Genomic DNA, 19,897 nt, shown 5'->3' with positions numbered 1-19,897 from the left:
GGGAATCAATAAGAGTATTTTTAACCACTCTCATAAATTTCTTCTTTGCTTCTGCTACTGGAAGTACCAGAATAGATGGAGCCTCTCAGGCACCAACAGAGTCTAATTCATGGTATTTTGGTTTGCTTCCTCAAAAGCTTTAGAAAGACACGGTGTACCAGGGACGGGGTCACGGCTCGCAGCCTTCAATGTATCGGCCACTTTGCTGTGCTCCAAATCTTAAAAACAAAATACAAAGGACAGCAAAAAATGGTAGCAGAAGCTCCTTTCTGTGCATTTTCCTCCTCCAGGAGATAACATTAAAAACATGCTACAGATTAGTCCCACCTAGGGAGAAGAGCTTTCTTCTCACCATGTAAAAAAACCCTTCCTCTTTTAGACAAGTAATTACACAATTACACAAATAATTGTGGGACTGCGACTCTCACTAATACCAGCCTGTCGCCCTCAGAGGCTCACATCTTTCTTGCAAACTAAGTGACCCCAATTCCAGGAGAAAATACTAAAAGTTACACTCCAGTTTTGGAGGATATTCTGCTACTTGAATTTCTTGGGTTTTTTCTTCATATACGCACACAATTTTACTTATTTGGAGCTCAGAGTCAATACGGTTGGATCAGCAATGATGACAGACTGCCACCGGTGAGCAGCGACAACCTAAACCCTGAGACCTAAAGGATTTGCTACCACTCTAAGGAAGAAGGCACATCATGACTATCAGATTACATGAGACTGATATTTATGATAGCATTATGAAATTAAATATTATGATACTTAGTTTTAAGTTGATTTTATCTCGGAAATCATACCAGCTTTGGTGATGTTCACACTCCTGTGAACCATGTTTTCATGTGGTTTTTTCCTATCAGAGGATGCAGAAGAAGAAAATTTTAGGGGAAAAAAATACTCAAGAGCATGACTGAAGTAGTGATTATTACTTTTTAACTTCTTCTATCAGTATTAATTTCTGTTAAATCCTGAAGGAGGTCTCAGCACAAGAAACAAGCAGAGGACTGCAGCTAAAACACTTGCAACTCCGCCACACACACCACATCTGCAGGCAAAGAGCTGGGATCTGAGAATGCACCATCACCCCCGACAAACCTGTTCTGGTCTGAGTATCTGCTCTGTGAATTTTCATTTCTAACAGCCTGAAGATAAAATCTAACTCTGGGTGAATTAATACTCCGACAGCTAATGCAGCGATCGCGGTACACGCTGGCATCCACGCACAGAGCAGCCCGTTTCGTGCGGCAGCGAGAAGCCAGCAGCACTTATTGCTCCTTATGGCACAAGTCACCCCCAGCCCTGGCCCCACACTCTATGAACTTATCGCTTGACCCTGGAGGACACTCACAGCAGCGTGGCCCCGTCCATGCCACCAGCAAAAAGAAAATTCCAAAATACCAAGTCTAAATCCGAGGACGTAAAGTAAATATGCGCCAGTCTCAGACTCCAGTGATGTCCCACCATTAGTGTACCCCCAAAGGTTTTGCTGCCAGATCACAGTCTTATCTGAAGTCCTACAGTCAATCAGCATCACATTAAACAGTCTCCACCAAAGTTATCTTTATTTTTTCATCCAAAAAGGAAAGATTAAAAAAAAAAAAAGACAAGGGAGATAAGGATGGGAGACCTGAAAGCCATTTTTATCACAACAGCTCGCAAACACACATAATTAGATTTTGATAGCAAGTAAAAAGACTGTGTTTACAGTAACTTTAAAATCAGCAGATTCTGTTCAAGAATAAAGGGAGTGAATCCAGTATCGGATGATTGCCATTAACATTCTAGACCTGATGAACGGCTCCTGTGTTCAACAGCTTCTTGGATTTCCTTCTATCTCAGTGGGCCTAATAAAAGATATTACACTTCTCTCTACCAACCCTGACTTTCATATTCTAGTGCCTGATAAATAACTGGCACAGAAAACACAGAATTTTAGCTGAATTTAAAAAAAAGAAAGTTTGTGTGTGCTCTCCAAGGACTAACTCAATCTTGTTAAACGAAACCCAACCCTTTGGCTTTAGAGAACTTTCCCAGTAGCTCATGGGTATATACCTGGAAACCTCAGATCTTCTTTTTGCCATACAGCATGCCTGAAGGCACACAGCCGTGGCACCAGAAATCTTTCCAGTAATTAAGAGGAAATACTAGCATAGGTGGTATTTGTGGAAAACAGCACATTTATTTTCACAGCAGATGTAGCATCAAATGGTGAGGAATTATTTCACTATGGATCTAGACAATGCTTAGCTTCATCTGTGTTCATGAAGAAGCAAAATCTGAAACCATCCTTATCACCAGAAATTAAAGAACAAAACAAAACTTTGTTGTATTTAAGTCAGCACAAGTCCCAGTTTTAATAACTATTAGCTTTGTTAGTTCACCTTACTCTTGTTTATACGAGCTTTAGCTATAAGTAAAGCTACAAAGTGCCTCTTTACATCTTGCAGATGGGATTTTGCAAGGGTGAGCTAAAAACATCTAGTTTGGGGTTGTTTTTTGCTTGTTTGCTTGTTTTCTCAATTGCAAACTCAACAGAGCAGTTCTAACTACTTTAACTACTTAGTGACCCAAAGTCCATGGAGCCACCAAGGGCACAGAGTCCCTTCCCCTCACCCAGCAGTGATCGGCCAACACAGGTCACCGGGGCTTCAGGAGAGGTCTCAGGGACCCATCACCTCCTCAGAGCCCTTCCCGACAGAGCAGATTCGCAGACAAAAAACTTGTCTCCAAAGCTGCGGAGGAGAATTTTAAGCTAGCAAAAGGAGTGTTTGTTTGTGCTAAGAAAGAGATTTAATGTCTAAATTAAATAAGTGCACTGTGCTTAGCTCCCACAGGCAGAGTGGCTGGATATTAATGGCTCTCCCGCTGGAGCTGCCTCTCTCCGGAGAGCACCGTGAACTTGAGCCGCTCGCTGATCAGAGCATCAGCAAAGGGGACACGTGCGCACGGAGCCCCACTCCCCCCTCCGCTCCCAGGCAGCTCCTTGAAAGGAACAGCGTTGCTGTTCTGACAGAAATCCTCTCCTTCCATGGGAATACGCCAAAAGAGCGAACAACGGGTTTGGCTTAAGCAAGGTCTGAAAATGATTGCTACACAACCATGAAAGTAAAATGGAAACTCCACCATTAGTGTACCGAGCCAGTATTAGTTTCTCCATGCAAATGCAAAAAAAGTTGGGTACTCTTAATTATTTCCATCATGTTCCTGTTGTTAAATGAACACACTGGAATGTGTTTCAGTTATGTCCTTCCCCACTATTAATTGCTGTGATATCTGAAACTGAAAATAATCCTTCAGATGTTCCCAAACAGAGAAAAAACACGACAAAAGTCCCTGTCTGTGCACAGGCATTCAGCAAAGCCAGCAGCGCTGTTCTCACGACGAGACCAGTCTCTCACCCTCCAGTGAACAAACATCATCTTGTGAAATAATCACATTAGAGCTTCTGCCTGCCGGAAAGGCAGAGGGGTGAAAGACAAGACACAGGGCTGTAATTATTATTTCTGTTTTAAAATACTGGAGGGTGCTCAGTTAAAGATGTCTGAAAGATGATGGGGTCATCTAATCAGAGGGACTACAGCTCAGCTATAATAAACAAGCCCTGATGAACACTCTTCCTTTGAAGGGAGAATTGCAATGCCTGATATGCAGATCAGCAAGGATTTGTTCTGGTGATGTTATTTATATTGGGTGAACATTAACAGGTGGTAAAGAGTCATTTTCAGCATTGCCTCACATTCAAACAGAAATCTTTCTGAAGTTCACTCAAAGCCTGATTACTTCACCAGCATCTCCACACTTCCCAGAGACACGTCAGGATGTTCCAGTGATAATTGCAAATTCTGTGACTTATCAAAAATGCTCACTTAGCAATGCCTCTAATCCAGCTGACCTGTTTTGAATATATTTAGAGGTGTTGTCCAAACGTGAACCTCCAAATGCAGGAAGCATTTATTATACTTCCAAAAGGGAAAGAGAGGACTTTCTGCTGTCTCTGCTCCTTTACTGCTACCTTCATGTGAGATTTCCCTCTAATTAAGATGCCTCATAGTATTGAGGAGCAGTCAGGGCTTCCAGAATAATGTACTTGTAAAGGCTTTAACTTATTCCCCATGCTGTGCCTTACAGTAAGGGGTTGCTCCTTACTGGTTTTGAGACCAACAGACCACTGTAAGCTGTGACAGCCCTATCCCAGTACACATTCTGCAGCCCAGGCTGGCCAGTTCACCATCACAATGGCAAAAACCATCTTGTTTTTATAAGAATGGCATCAGTCTTTTCTTCAACTTTTCTGTGACTCTGGCTGCTCTCTCCAGCTCCCAGCACGAGGAGCCCAACACACTGGTCCAGCCACCCTGAGCAGCGTGTAGCAGAGCAGAGAGGCCGTGAGCTCTCCTGACAGACCCACGCATGGGCTCACCCATTAATTTAGCTCAGTTATTAGCTGCTGCTGAGGTTCACTGTTTAAAGTGTTATTATATAGTTAGGAGAATACAGTTCTTCAGTCACATAGTTATTTCACTGTTGAACAGTGCTGAGACATAGACCCAGATCCTGACTCCAGCACGCTGGGCAAGTCCCATCGGCATCTTGGGGTGCAGAAACAGTCAGCAGTAAATCTACTCTAATTGCAACAACCCTCTGTTTTCCCAAACTGTTGTTTTTCCATACAAATGTCTCTGGCAATGGATCATCCCTCATTGACACGGGTGCCAACAGAGTTGGATGTGTTGACAGCAGCTGAGAAGCTGCATAGGGCTGCTTCCAATTTCTGGCTTCACTGACTCTATTCCCAGGGAATAAGGTTTGCCATAATGTTGATTCTGCTAAAAATGGTTGATGAAGTTTTGTATTTAATGGGCAATAGGAGTTCAAACCTAAATATGACTATTATATAATTTAAGGAAAACTAATAATTTTGGAAAAATTAATATGGGTAAATAAAGAATACTATGGAAAACAAATCAGGAGACTTAGAAAGGATAATTAAAAAATCTAACAGGTAACAGAAAAGTTATTCTTCACAACACTCAAATATGAAAATTAAAGAAAGAAATTCCTATTATAGGCAATTCACATCACAGAATTTCAATGGGAGAAGCAAAACAAAGAGAAGGGGCATCACATGCTATTGTCACCTGTTTTGTGGCTGCAATGAGAAACTAAATTGAAATCTTCTAAGAAGTGACATTTTGAAAAACTTCTAATTCTGCAGATGGAAAACACAGCACTTTTTTTCTTGGTTTTTTTTTATTTTCCAAGAGGATAGCTTTATGCTATTATCTGCTGGCTGCACAAGGTGGATTTCAGCTGTGGCCTTTCCACCAACTATTGCACACAACAAGCCACAGGAACAGACACTGATAACCTCGACAGAGCTGGACCCATGTGAAAAGCCAAAATCCAACTTACACCTTTGGAAAGAAGAATCTTTGAAGTCTATAGTCCAGAATTGCTTTTCACACATACTAATTTCATCTAGTAATATGTTTTACCAGAATGAGTTTCATAATATGTGCCAAATAGTTTTACTCTAGAAAAAGCAGTTGGGCTGAGATTCAGCCCTACTGATCATCACATCGTTGGGACCACTTTAGCAGATGGAATTTAGAAGTTCAGCAGAAAGACAGCACATTTTAACCTCACCGAAACTGAAAGAGTAAAAAGAGTGACAAAAAGACATACCACCTGTGAGGAAGAGGCAGGGATGGAAAGGAGAATGGGACAAGATATGAAGACCACTCTCATGCTACTTCATAAACACACACAGTGCCCATCTTCTGTTATATGCAAAACAAGAAACTTCTTTAATATTCTTTAGAAGATCTCAAACACAAGCAAGCAGCATGGCATGGATAAGTAACTACTGCCTCATGACAAACAAGGAAATATTTATGGAAGGCTATTAAACTTGGATTACTTATCTCAGACACTGGAGCAGTTGCAGAGTCGCCAATCAGCTCTGCTGACTAAATACATATTTATAAACACTTTAGCTGTTTTATTTACCCAATGGACCAAAATGGCTTATTCATTCTGTTCTGGTTTTATTTTGGTCTATCAAGTACAGTAAATGTGCAGTTAGGAGCATAATAAAAACTCCTTTAGAAAAGTAATTACATTACCTTACACACAGTAGATTTTTCTTTCCCAAACAACAAGAACAACTGGACCATTTCACAGACTCCTAAGTTCTTATTAAAAGAATATACCGACACACACTAATTACCGAGCTGAAATCTTGCTTGGAAATGTAAAGTCCAGAGGAAACATTTACAAAGCAAGCAGAGCCCCCTGGAAAACCACTAATTTAAGCAGAGTATTTGCCATGGCAGCAGCCAGGGACTTGGCTATGGCACCAACCACCTGAATGGTTTGTTCTCCACATCCTGCAGGGTTTGGTGAGAATTGGATGTGGTGGAAGAAGATAACAGACCCACAGGTGAGTATTACAAGGCCCACGGATGCTTGCCTCAGCTGCTGCCCTGGCAAAAAAGTGGCACCTCCAGGAGAAGACACCAGAGCACCATTAGAACCTCCCCTACCAAAAACCACAAGGCTCCAGCTGGGCTAGTCCAGGCTGGCAGCTCACACTGCATCTGCCACAGGCAGAGGCCACAGCCACCTGGCTATGAGTGCCTGAACCGAGAGAGCACCCAGAGGGTCATTTCTTATTTATCTTGTATTTGGGGAGTGAGTTGAAGCTCTGAAAATATTAACCTAATTGCACTGATTTACGGTTAAAGGTCAGTTCAGGAAGAAACGGCATGTTGAAACGTAGTAAGTCTGTAACTGAAAATATTCCAGGCTCTTACACATGAAGCAGACTAACAGCACGTTCAAAAATCATGACTCAAAAGCCTCATTGAGCCCAGAAGTGATCCTGGACTTCGGGTTTTCAGAATCCGAGTTACTTATTTTGCTAATTTCTGAGACATGCTGGATAAACTGACTTGAAGAGTATTTGCATATTACATTATACTGCCATTACCAGAAACATCTGCTGCCAGTTTTTTATTCAGCCCTTACAAAGAAGTTTATTTTACAGCTGGTCTGAAAACTCAGGGTTTCCAATGCATTTGCACCTTTCAGTATTATGCACAAGCAGCATATGCCCTCTCCATGTGCCAGAGGCTTCCACATCATGCAATACTCTGCGTAACAGCAGTATTTCAGCAGAATTATGTAGCTGGACAAAAAAGTAGTATTTTATACAAACAGCAATGCACCACCCAGAACAATGGCCAACAGGACTTCAAATCTCACTCTGAATTTCAACCTGGCTGCTGCTAAGGATGCTTAAGTCAACAAAAGTCTGCTTGTCAGAAAAATCTCTCCTCCTCTTATTTTTAAGACAGGTTGTCTCAAAAGACCAGTTCAAACCAGCCCTGCTTTACTGCTCTGGGTCAGTTGGAGATAAGTGCTTTGGGAGGGTGAAGACGCAGTCAAGACAAGGTTTGTAGGATGAAGTGGTATCTTCCCAAAGACTGCCCAGTTTAGCTGGAAAAAAGTAGAGAAGCTTGTGGAGTCAAGGGATGCTAGGAAAGGGAAAAATGTTAAAGTGGTTATCTCTCAGCGCAAGACAGGTAACTTACAGGCTGTTGAGCAGAGAGACTAGAAGTGAAAAAGAGAGGGAGAAACTGCACTGTGGAATGAACCTAATCTCACTGTTAAGTCTTCATCAAAATTTGGCATTCGAGCCGGAGAGGAGGTCATCCGTCTCAGGGAGCACTGCTGGGACTGATCTCCTCCCTGAAAGCATGGAGGATGCTCTGGACATTCCACGCTGGGGGACACGGGCATGGGGCAAACACTGCCACGAGTGCCCCGAGTCATAGCTCTTGGCATGGACCAAACTCTCCTTTTAACTCCAGGAAATATGCTCATCTACCTTCCAAAGTTTCCAAATAACATGAACTGATGAGCAGGAGGAACTTACCTTCTAGGCTGGACACTACATGCTTCCTGCTGCCTACCTCAATATGGCTGTATCTTTTTTTCACATGCTTTTGACTTAAAATTCTTGCATAGCCTGAAGCCAAAAGTCTGCTGAGTAAACTCTGCATTGCTGTTAACTGTTCCAAGAAGCTGGGTCGATGAAGTTGGCTTCACAGTGTGTATTTTTGGTCACAAGCTTTAAGTCAGCAATTCGTGTATGATGTAATTGGTTGTGAAAAACCCTAAACATCAAGTGATTCAAGTTTCCTGGACACAAAGTCGTTCAAGGAGCCTTCTGGACCATGCCAGCAGATAAGGCCATTGTGTGGCAGGTCAGTGCAAGGTTTTGTGCCCCATTTATCTGCTGTAAATGAGCATCACGAAGGGACAACTCCCGCATCTTCCACTATCCCACAGTGCAGCTAACTGCAGCTTGAGGTTTCTCCGTGTCTGGGTTTAGGATCTGATACTGCTTGCAACACCTGCCCATGAATACTAAATACAAGGAACACAGGCAATGGCAGCACCCTGCCTTTTTTTTTTTTTTGGTCTTTTTTAGTAACTTCCCGTTTTGCATTAAAAGATCATAAATTTGACTGAGCTCCAGCTGTTCCCCACATGCTCAAATTAGGAACTGGGACTTCTTTAATAGTGGGCATGGCCAGGCAGGGCTGCGGTGGGCAGCACAGTGTGGCAGCCAGCACAAGCAGCTTCTTCAGCTGCCAAACCAGCACAGTTCATTCTGCTTTCAGATGGAGAGAGATGCCATCAGGCACATCCAGCCTCAGCACTCTGCACTGGGGATGCCTACTTACATAGTATGGAATACATGTATGTACTATTTGGCATCTCCCTGTAAATCCTTACAAAGTCTCCTAGTTTTCTGGCTTATCTCCATTCTCTCCCTCTCCTCACCCAGGGAACTGAAGTCTGGCCACTTCCTAAACTTGCCTACAAGCTCCTTCTTCCGACTTGCTGTTTGTTAACAGATGCCTGGTTTCCTGCTGCTCAAGAAGTTTTTGCTTCAACTCCATCGGGTCCATCAATCTGCTGCTCTAGCAAAGCCACATACTATTATATTTACTTACTAAAAATTCATGCCCATTCTGCCATGAACAGAATTCATTTCTCCTCCTGCCCCAAAATACTTAACCACAGAAACTGATGTATCAATTTACAAGAGCCTTAAGTCTGCAAAACCATTCTGCTTCCAGCAGTGAGAGAGCTGGGCATGTAATGGGTTTCCTATGTCTGCTGGCAAAGCTGGGCTAAACCATGGCTGCATTCAGATTTTCAGAACTAATCCATCTGAATGAACAAACAGTCATTTGGAAGCCAAACATGACGACTAGGACCAGCACTGTTTGGTTTAGAAAACAGCTCAAACTCCCTGGCTGAGCTACAATTCACTGCTCAGTGTTTGCAGCAACTTGTCCTTGACCAGAGTCCCACACACATGCAATACCAACAGCTGTAGTAAGCCTGTCTAGGACTATCCCTATTACTGTTTAAGTTACTACTGTGCCTAACACTGGCTAATGAGTTGATTATTTGGGGTTCTTCCCCCTCCACATGGTTTTACTCCCCCTGTTAACTCTTGTCACTTAGAACCACAAAATATGCGAAGTTATAAATAAAACACCATTGCTGATAGATACGTGGGAGTGAACAATTTTTCCCCCTCCCCCCTCCCCAATTTGAGTTAGCCTGACTAAAATAAAATCCAAGCTAAAAAATGCCTTGGGCAGCTCCTCAAAAATATTTTTACCTTCATTATTTCTACCTAATTCCCTGCCAACACTGCAAAACCAGGCATCCCCACTGCATCATGTATTTGAAGAATAATGTTCAAGTGGGATGAGGTACAAAAAGTGCTGAGGAACTGCAGTTTCTCAAGCTTAGAAAAAACAGGAGCTGAACATCAGATTAATATTCTGACCCAGTCAAATATCCTTCCCCAGGTAACAGCTTGCTATTCACTGACAACACATGCCCTGAAAAGCCAGAGATAATAAAAATTTCTACGAAAACAGAGCAGCTGAGATGGACAGAGACATGAACCTTTGTTTGAAGTAAAGACCAAGTAATTGTTAGAATCGGTATAATAAACACGGAACATATTCCTACCTGTGATCCTACTACAAACCAGGTATTTTTGATGTAAAACCTGTCCTCTGAACTTCTGAGGCATATCCCGAAGATACAGCTGATGTGTTTCTGAACACCCAACTCTATACAGAGCATATACACACAGCTATGTGTATTTATCATATCATACAATCTGGATGTCACTGGGATAGCCACACAACCAATATCCTGGGGGTAAAGCTGCTTCCAAAGAGCAACACAGACACATCTACTGATTTTTGGTGCATTTTGACCAGGTCATAAGGAACAAAACCAAATTTCTTGGACTCTGGCAATAGGAAAAGAACAGGATGGGAAATTAATAGGCAATTTACTACAAAACTAATTATAGCTGATCACTTCATTGTGTTCATGAAGGGTTTGAGGAGAGAAATTTGCCGTTCCTGCCAAGTTTGAGAGCCTTTCATCTTCCATGGATAGGTAAAAATTTGAATGTGTGAAAAGAAAGGATGAAGTGAATAGAATTTCTAAAGGGCATTACTGTTTTATAACCATGAGTCAGTTTTTCATCTAGGACATAAGAATTGATGTCAAGTGGCAAGTAATGAAATATTTCTTAAGCTGTTGGCTGGATCCTCCACCACTAATTGATGCAGCCCCAGAGATTTTTCAATAAAACTATGGGAACTTGGGAAAGCTCGTTCTGAAATGGAAAGCTATATTCTATTGCTCCTCACTGTGATTAGGATACACACTGTAACAATGAGGATTGTGTATCCTTAACAAATATATGTAAATACAAACAGGACATCCACAACACAGAGCTTGTGAGTACTTCAGAGAAGTTGCAGCCTTTTAATTCAAAACTGATAAAGTTCCTATCTTTATGGTACTGTGATGTCATCTGTCTGAATAAATCTGGAGTTGCATCTCATTTAATAAGATTATATGGTCAAACAGAGTGGAAGCAATCTGTTTGAACATTTCTTGGCTGAACGGTTTCAAAAGCATCTTTTGACACTAATTTGTTGAATGGATGATTGTGAGCAACATAAAAACAAGTTAAAAGTTTTAAGTGCTTGGGCTAGATCCTCAGCTAGTAGAAAGCAAAGGTGGCCCATTAAACTCAGCATGGCTTTGCTCATTTGTATCTACCGAAGGTCTGGCTCTTTATGCTTAATGTGACTACACACACGCTTGGGCACTGAGTTATACTCAGCAAACAATTTATTCTAGTACTGAGCATCCTTCAGCCCCACACTGCCAACAGGAGTGGGAGCATTTGTCAGCTCCAGAAGCTGCAGAATTAGTTCCTGTGTTCTTGCAACTAAAATAGTTGGGGAAACCACTGGAGGCCCTGTTCTGCTAGACATGGGAATTCGATGGCCGTGAATGTATATGGCTTTCACATACATAAATTGTGCGGTATATTTTACATCAACAGATAAGTATCTCACGTTCATCCACACTCAGTACACAGTGAAAACTCACCAATCTTTAAAATTAAGCCCTGCCACTGTCAAGCCAAACAATTACAGATGCTCTCTTCAGAGCTCGGTCCAGTGCTTCTTCCAATTCACCATGAACCCTTCAGGCTTTCAACTTTCTGCCACATGCTATTCTCCATCCTTTTCACTAAATGCCTGTTGTGTCCACCTGATCTGCACAAACTGCTGTTTTGCTCTTTCCCATCTGCTCCTGCACTATTCCACTGTCCTGGGCAGCTGATATAAATGTGCAGGTTATCAACATTTTTGCTCAGTTCCCTTTCCTGGGCACTAAGGGCACATAGTGAATAGGAACCAGCAACAATGCTAACACCTGAAACCATATATAAGCATCTGGACTAAATAATGGAAGAGTATTTAGACAGAAATGGGAAAAGAAAGACCGAATAACTGAGTCTGCCAGCTCTAACTTGCCCCCTGATTTTAGTGTAAAAAAAGAGCAATATAAAGAGATGGTATTCAAATCCTGTGCTTGTTTACCACATGCTGTGTTTTATTGAGTTCGTATTTTTGTTTATTTGGGTTGGGTTTTGTTTTTAAAGCTAGCAACACAAAAATCTGGCACCTCACACCATGTTCTGTTTTCTATTACACGAGCATAATGCAGATGGAAACTGCAGTGGGTCGCAGGCATGACCCACTGAGAGCAAAATTTCAACTTAATTAGCTGAAACTGAATTTAGGAAAATACTCTTGCAGCTTCTAATCAACTACCAGGATGAGGTTCTTTGGGTTAAAGGATCATTTTTTAGTCAAAAGGGTAATATTTGAACACCAGCTAGGCATCCCAGCAACAAAAGGCATGTGCAGCCATTTCCATTTAAATTCAGAAGGAAATCAGTCATCATACATCACAGTAGAAGATAGCTGCCAGCTGCAGTCAGGGAAGCATCTCCCCTCCGTACCACAGCAATTAAAAGATCATGTAATTACTGTTGATCTAGCGCCCACAGAAGTCAAAGGAAAGCCATTCATTGACTGTAATGGGCTCTGGAGCAGCTTCAGAATTTCTCCAGCATATGTAGTCCTGACACTTCGGAAACCAAAAGTGTCCCAGTTTAACTACACTCATCCACAGCTAAAAAAGGAAGAAAGCATTTTGACATCTTTCTTTCGTCTAATATAAACACAGTCCAGCACAACTGACCAACTGTCTATTAAAGACTATTTGTTGAAGAAAATAAGCATGGTGAGTTAGTATTTACCCCCAGACCATCTGACAACAATCAAGGCTTTGTTTCCTTTGAAAGAAACATGTCTGCTTTCAATCTAAAGGACTCAAACCTTTTGTGCACAAAACAGAAAAATTCTGAAAAGTGTAAGCCAGGATTGCCCCTCCTTTCACCAAAAGCTCTTTTTTAATTATCCTGGTTCATCCATGAGTGATGATAGAAGCAGGCACAGAGCAAGTTTACTGCAGCTCTCACCTTTGTGGTGGTTTCTATTAGATATTTTTAAGTTTCAAAGTTTTTCAGCTTTTCACCAGAAAGCCAAATCTTCCACCAAGGGAAGGGAACAAACATAACCCCTCACCCTCAAACATTTTCCGATCATCTAATTTCCTCAGGTAAAAACCATTAATCACAAAAATTACCATTTTAGGAAAAAAGGCCTGAGTCTTTAAAATCAGATCATACCATATCACAAAATTTATAATAAATCCTCTCGTGTGCATAACAAACATTTCAACCCTCCTGTTTTTTTTTTTTTTCCTAGCACTGAGTGGTATCTGCTCTGCACACATTTTAATACTGAAGAGGTTTCTGAAGGAGGCTTTTATTGAATTATTTTACAGGCACTATTGAGGACTAACTCCAGAGAGGAAGGCACTTAATCATTGCTGAAAATCCCCAGGTAGCTCCACAAATCCACAAGCTTTTGTGACCAAGATATATTTACCATGTTTGTTAGCATTTTCTTGACTTTTAAGGAGTCTGCAGTTCTTCAGACATATGTGTTGATTCACAGATTGCACTGCTGGGCATAAGCCCAATTTATCTGTAGATCTTAATTCCCCAAGTACCATACCCTTCACTTCATCCATGGATCTAAGAAGACTTCTGACAGAAGTTCATTATATTGAATCCATTTCTGCAAAAAGGTATGGTTTCACCCCTGCAAATGGAAGTCAAGCCTTACCCATCCTGTGAAGGCAATGAGAAATCAGTCTAGCTCAGCTTGGAAACTTGGTGTCTGGAGGCACTGATCTCAAAATCCAGTTATTGCTCTGAAGTAACATTTTCCAAGCACCCACATGATCTAAAAAGTCAGTCCTGTTTTCAAAAATTGCTATATTTAAGTTCTTATAAGTATTGCTTACTTTCACTGAGCAGTAAACTATGGAGACCCAAATCATATCTGAAACGGGACTAGAGGTACTTCCACAAAACTTTATTCATTAAGTCCATTTTCCCAAGACTGGACTGAGTCTCCACATCGATAATGAACTGCACTGTGAACTCTATAGCTAGAGCATGACTGAAACGTCTCCACATCCAGGATGGAAGATGCAAATCTGCATCTCGAAGCAACCTTGAAGCATCCAAGAGCCCTCCTCAGTCTAAGATCAAGCAAAGTCCAATAAAACTGGATTTCTTCATGAAGAGGCAGAAGTTTGACCAAACACACACATATGTTGGAAACCTGAGCTAAATAAATTTCACCTTTAGCAGCAGCCATATATTTAATTTATTCAAATCTCTGCTGCCTCAGCCTCACAGCAAAAAAACCACCAACCTCAAAAAAACCCAAAAGGAGATTATTTGCCCAGATGGAGAGTTACCCTTGGACCTGACCTTTTTCATTTATGCAGTAAACCAGTGGTAGTTACAACCTCATCCCAATATACAGGATGCCTGAAGCAATTAAAGCTGCTGGAACAAAACAGGGGAATGCATTAATGTGTTGAACAGGAGAGTGCCACCCGCTTCACATTCTACTGAGACAGATGAGGCAAGCAACTGCCTGATCCAGAAAACATCTGCTAAACAAAATCAAAATTAATGATAACCAGAATGAGCTCTTTGATGGTCGATTCTCACCCAGCTGCCGGGAACTATCAAAGAGCCACTCACAGCAGCAGCCAATTAGTTACTAACGCAAAAAGAGTTTACAGGAGCAGGATCTGAGCTCAGGGCACCAGCAGTTAATGCTGCTGCACCTTTGGGTGGATTTGCAGTGTGCTGATGCATGGCAAACTTGTCTGGACCTTTTTCTGCCTGAAATGCTCCAAGGTCAGACTTTAGATCCTCTGCCAGCACCCAACAAACCTTGACTTGCATCCACAATACCATCACGCAGTTCTGTGCTGAAAGAACAACTTTTCATTGAAAAAAAAAAATAATCTACAATTTGTGACACTAAGAACTGTCAGGCGAGTGTTAGGCAGCAGTCTCTTTGAAATCCCGCAGCAGTACACCTTTCAAGTGTGTAAACTCATGTTTGTTTTAAAAAGTTACTGCAAGAATACTCAACACCAACACACACATTGAAAGAAAACTGTATTTTTTTCCTACCTTTTCTTCTTGTAACTTCAAACCTTCTGGAGTCCTATAAGGAAAAAGAGAATTTTTTTGTGGCTTTTTTTTTAAATACAAGAATTGTTCAAAGGCAGCATGAACAGAAACCCCTAAAAAACATTAGCCATTATCCCAGAGAAGCATCTACAATGCTCTACACAGTAACTGAGGAGTAATTATAAACATATATTTCAGTTTGTCCACACATATTTAATGGATCAACGTATTACCTAAAATGATCCATCATTCTGTGGTAAGTTACATGGTAGAGCACAATATCTTTCTTCAAAATTGATGGGTTTTCTCCTCTACTGATGTTAAAAGAGAACAGCCAGGAGGGCTATTATTACTATACCAAGGATTTAGGGTTGAGGAGGGAAGAGCCATTACAGATATTTTTAGCAGAGACTTGTTCAAATACCTGAATCATTTCAAGGCAACTGGACTACCCATGCTCAGAGCTGAGGGTTCATTTCAATCTTTGCACACCTACATCATTTGCCCTATTTCTTGCAAAGCATCACTACTACCTCTAAGAAACTTCATTTAAAAAGACATTACATAAAGTCTCAAAGGGTATTGCATTTCCAGACAACACTACTTATACTAATGATGAGACTCCAGAGGAATAAATATTTAATTCCAAACAGTAACACTATTTATGGGTTAATTACAAATACTTATAATTCCCATCATTTGAGTTACTTCTTGCAACCAGTATTAAAAATAGTAGAATCACAGAGGACTCTAAAAGACCATCTTGCCTGGAGTCATGTTGACCTGGACAGTTCCTACTGATGGATGATGCAGGATTAACCCCACGAAGTGCAAATTTAAACCTGTAAGACCCCAAGGTGCCATCAGGCCCCAGCACCATCTCTGCCATGGTACCCCCCACAGCACAGACACAGGGAAGAGGAGCAAGCTCTCCAGACCCCTGCAAGAAGTTCATAATGCATGTTTTTATTCTTGTGGATGTGCCTTGTTTAACCTCATTTCTTAGTGCTCACCGTTCTCAGATGTTTATCAGAGAATGAAATAACGAAAAGGTTTGTTTCTCTCCTCCTTTTGATAGGAAAATAACACATGGCCTCCCCCAGACATCTGAGCCTTCCGGCCCACCTGATGCTTATTATAGTTTTATTTGTACTTCTTCACTTTTTTTAAAAATAAAGTACCTCCCTGCAGATCACATTTAGACAAAGGGAAGTACAGTGCCACGCATCTAATGAAATATATCTATGGTCCCCTTCTGCGGTACGGAGCGCTCTGCCACAGGGTAATTGAAAATACAGAAAGCTGCCACTGGAGTCCACAATAAAAAATACAGAGCTTTTCAAAGTGAAAGAAGATAGAAATAAACACAAGAAAAAAAAAATCAGCTTCTGGAAGTGCCAACAGTACCTGCTCCGCTAACTCCTGAAGGCCTTACCTCCCTCACCTGAGCACCTCAGAGGGCCCCAGGTAATTCAGAATGAGGTGTTTTATTCAAGTGTTGTAGCTATTTGTCTACTGCCTACAAAAATTATCCTTTCTGTCTCCTGTCCCTCTCCCAGGACCCCCACCACGAAGAGGCATTCCTCCAGCCCAGGGGACCAAACCACATCACATTGCCCGGCCCAGCTCCGCTCCAACGTGGTGACAGTTTATACTTTTCCATTGTCACCAACTGTGTCAGCAACAGCTGCTGCTTCTCCTTCCTCCAAGCAACAGGAAAGCTGTCTCTCAAAAAAAAGCAGCTTTCACCAAAACCAAGAAGGATCAGAGCAGCACAAATGGTCTCTGTGGCACCCTCTAAGTCAACTGAGGGTGATAAACAAAAAAAAGGGTATTTGCTTATAAAAATACTAAGTCATTATTCCCTGTAGGATACTACCTCAGTGATCTTGAGAAATATGTAAAATGGCTTTCAGGATTAGTACAGACTTCAAAGCATTTATCCTCTTTAGGCAGCAAAGCTCTGAGCTGTGCAGACAGTTATACTCCAGGGACCTCTCAGAGCTTTTCAAAATATTAGTTTGAGAGGTGGGGCACAGGATAAAAATTCAGATACAGCCTGCTATCATTAAGCCCGTGTACATGTAATATATGCAAAAGGGAAGAGTACTTTTAAAGTTCCCCTGGAGCCCCTCACTTTAACAAGCTGTTTGAATTCTCTGCAGTTCAAAAGCTTAGAAACACTAAAACTAATTACAACTATTACATTGATCAAAAGAAAAAAAGACAATCATAGCCTGTAAAAAATTCAAGTGTCAGCTCGCTTGTATTAAATACCCTTTTGGTATTTCCATGAAAAGAACTGCATAGACATCGTGGAAAACAAAGAATGGTCTTCAAAGTTTCCCTTCTTTTACTCTGTACCCCTTATAATTATAAGCTCTAATGAATATAAACTACCCCTAAAAACAGATGCAGGATTCAGAGGAAAACCTTGTTAGAAATGCAATGGGAGAACGTGAGGTCAGGCTGCAAGTCATCAACTTCTCATTACCTGGGGGAGTATCAGCACTTGGTATGTCCCCTTCCGTGGAGAAAACACCAATGGCATTGAGAACGCTCAACATTCCAGCAGAGTACACTGAAAAATGGGAAATGGGAAAAATACCTGGCAACCATGGCAGGGCTTAAAGAGCAGCCACAAAAAGGCATCAGCTCCAGGTAGAGACACACCCATGGTTTCTATCCCTCTAGTAAAGTGAAACTACGGCAAGGACTCATTTTCTTAGTTTGCCTCAGACAAATCATTTCTCTCTTCTGTAGCACAGAAAAAAAAGAAACAATGCTAATTTTTCTCCTTGAGGGCATGTTGAACATAAGACCTTTCTATTAGTGATCTAATATACGACTAAGAGACATTACCAACAAGTCCAGCCACAGGCACAGCACCGTGCCACACGCTATGACTTGGGCAATCTCTTCACAAGAGGGAGTAGTCACCATTTCTCTGAAGACACTGCTCTTAAGTAAAAAAAAAATCACAGAGATTTTAATAGTGTTACTAGTAGAGAACCAAACTATTTTGATAAAAATGACACTAAAGTTCTCAGATGCATTGCCTAAGGAATACTCTTCTGCAGAAGCCATAAAGCAGATGGTTATAAATGAGACTTATTTCATGGGCACCATTTAATGACTGCGAATTCCTTTAACTAAAAATCTAATTTTATCAGAGCATAAATCACATGCTTTGAAGGGAAAAATTTGTTTCAGATTTCTCATTCCTTCTATAAAGCTTCTTCATGAATCCCATTTTAAATAGCATTTCATTAATGCAACACAACAGTTTTATTTGTCAAGGCTCGCTTTTAGCACTTATTTTCCTGCTTTGTAATGGTAGTTAATTGAATGCAGAATAAAAGGTCCTTCTGTTCTGTATCTGAAGTCCCCAATTATTGTTATGCAGAAATCAGTGTAGTATGTTTGCTCCAGTATTGCTTTTCACCAGACACGTAGCTGCTGAAAAACTGCATCTCCAAAAGACCGACCAACCCAGGGTCAGTGCACGAGAGCAGATGTAGTGTCATCAAGTACAATTACTAATCCTACCTGGATTAGGAGGGACAAAAATGAAAATAAAAATCAGAAATACAGTTCACTACCTGCTGTCACACAGCTTCACTCCCCTGTATCTGCCATGTGCTGCACATCAAACACCTGCGTGAACCTGATGCAATTGAACAACTGTTTTGCACAAAGCCCTTTTCTGCTCTTACAAAAAGGGAACGCCAGTCTTTCAGAAGACAGCACCGAGATGTCCTGCCAAGACATAATAGCCAGTTTGTGTTATAGGCTCCTGATTAATGCTGAATCATGGGCCCACGGATGAGCAGAGCATTTCTGGAACGAAGAATCTGATTTCATTCAGAGCAAACATGGGGTGGGAGGAGGGAATTTCATTGTGCAGAGTTAAAATACAACTACCCAGAGGGAATACACAATATAGTACAGTGCTTCGTAGCCAATGTGCTGCAAACGGATTTACCAATGGTCATTAGGGATGGATCAAGCACCAACAGCACTTCCAGGTTGTTTGGTATCACTGTAAGTAAAACCTTTAAACACCTCCACATAAAAATATTTCTACGTTTGTCCTATATACCCACAAAGAACATACTGTGCACTATACAAGGCAACGCTCTTCCTGTAAACCCCTGTTGCAGAGAGAGCAGGGTACCTGAGCACCTGCTCTTCTGCTGCTAAAGCACGAGGCCCCTCATCTCCCAGCTCTGCAGGAAAAGGGGGCATCACACAGCACCCTCCTAGCTCAGGCTCCGATTTCCACCAAAACATTTCACAGTCAAAGATTTTCTTTCTCAAAGGTTGTATTTTACTTCTGTCTCCATTGAACTCATGGGATTTTTGCACGCTTGAATAATGGAAGATTTGGCCTCAGCTCTCCTGTGGTTGAGCAAACTCAAGTTTGCTGGACAGCCCCATTTGTGTCTTGGTACACAGCCTTTGGGGTGCTGCCTTCGAACGTCTTCAACAAGTGAAGCCCAGGAAATGTAGAACCACCACTACACTAAGAATACCAATTTGTTTTTCCTTTTTAGAGCTGCATTCAAGTAAACAGGGGGGCAAGGAAGGACCATGTGCATGTTCCTCTTCGCTTTATAACTACAGGCAAGACCGACACACTGAAGGGCTAATTTCTGATTAGAAAATAGTGATCTATGAAGCCCAAGAAATTACTGTACCAAACTGTGAGGGCTGTTTGTCATGTAGAAACCTAATTCCCCACACTTCAAGGGCAATCCCTATTAATAACATCCACATATTCTCTCCAGCCAAGGAACAAGCAGGCAGAGCAGAAGTCATGTGGATGCTTAACTACAC

General features: G+C 41.5%; 1 protein-coding gene across 2 annotated transcripts in view; it reads right to left on the bottom strand.

Moving 5' to 3' along the window:
- The window catches only part of FSTL4 (follistatin like 4), a 238,753-nt gene that overhangs the window by 205,043 nt on the left and 13,813 nt on the right, over window positions 1-19,897 (bottom strand). For both annotated transcript variants that reach the window (XM_074883873.1, XM_074883872.1), the window contains exon 3: window positions 15,059-15,092. In XM_074883873.1, the coding sequence (XP_074739974.1) occupies window positions 15,059-15,092 (34 nt within the window). The remainder of the gene's footprint in view (window positions 1-15,058; window positions 15,093-19,897) is intronic.

This window comes from Strix uralensis, chromosome 14 (genome assembly GCF_047716275.1).
Source record: "Strix uralensis isolate ZFMK-TIS-50842 chromosome 14, bStrUra1, whole genome shotgun sequence".
NCBI lineage: Eukaryota > Metazoa > Chordata > Aves > Strigiformes > Strigidae > Strix > Strix uralensis.
This window is presented reverse-complemented; position numbering and strand designations above follow the sequence as displayed.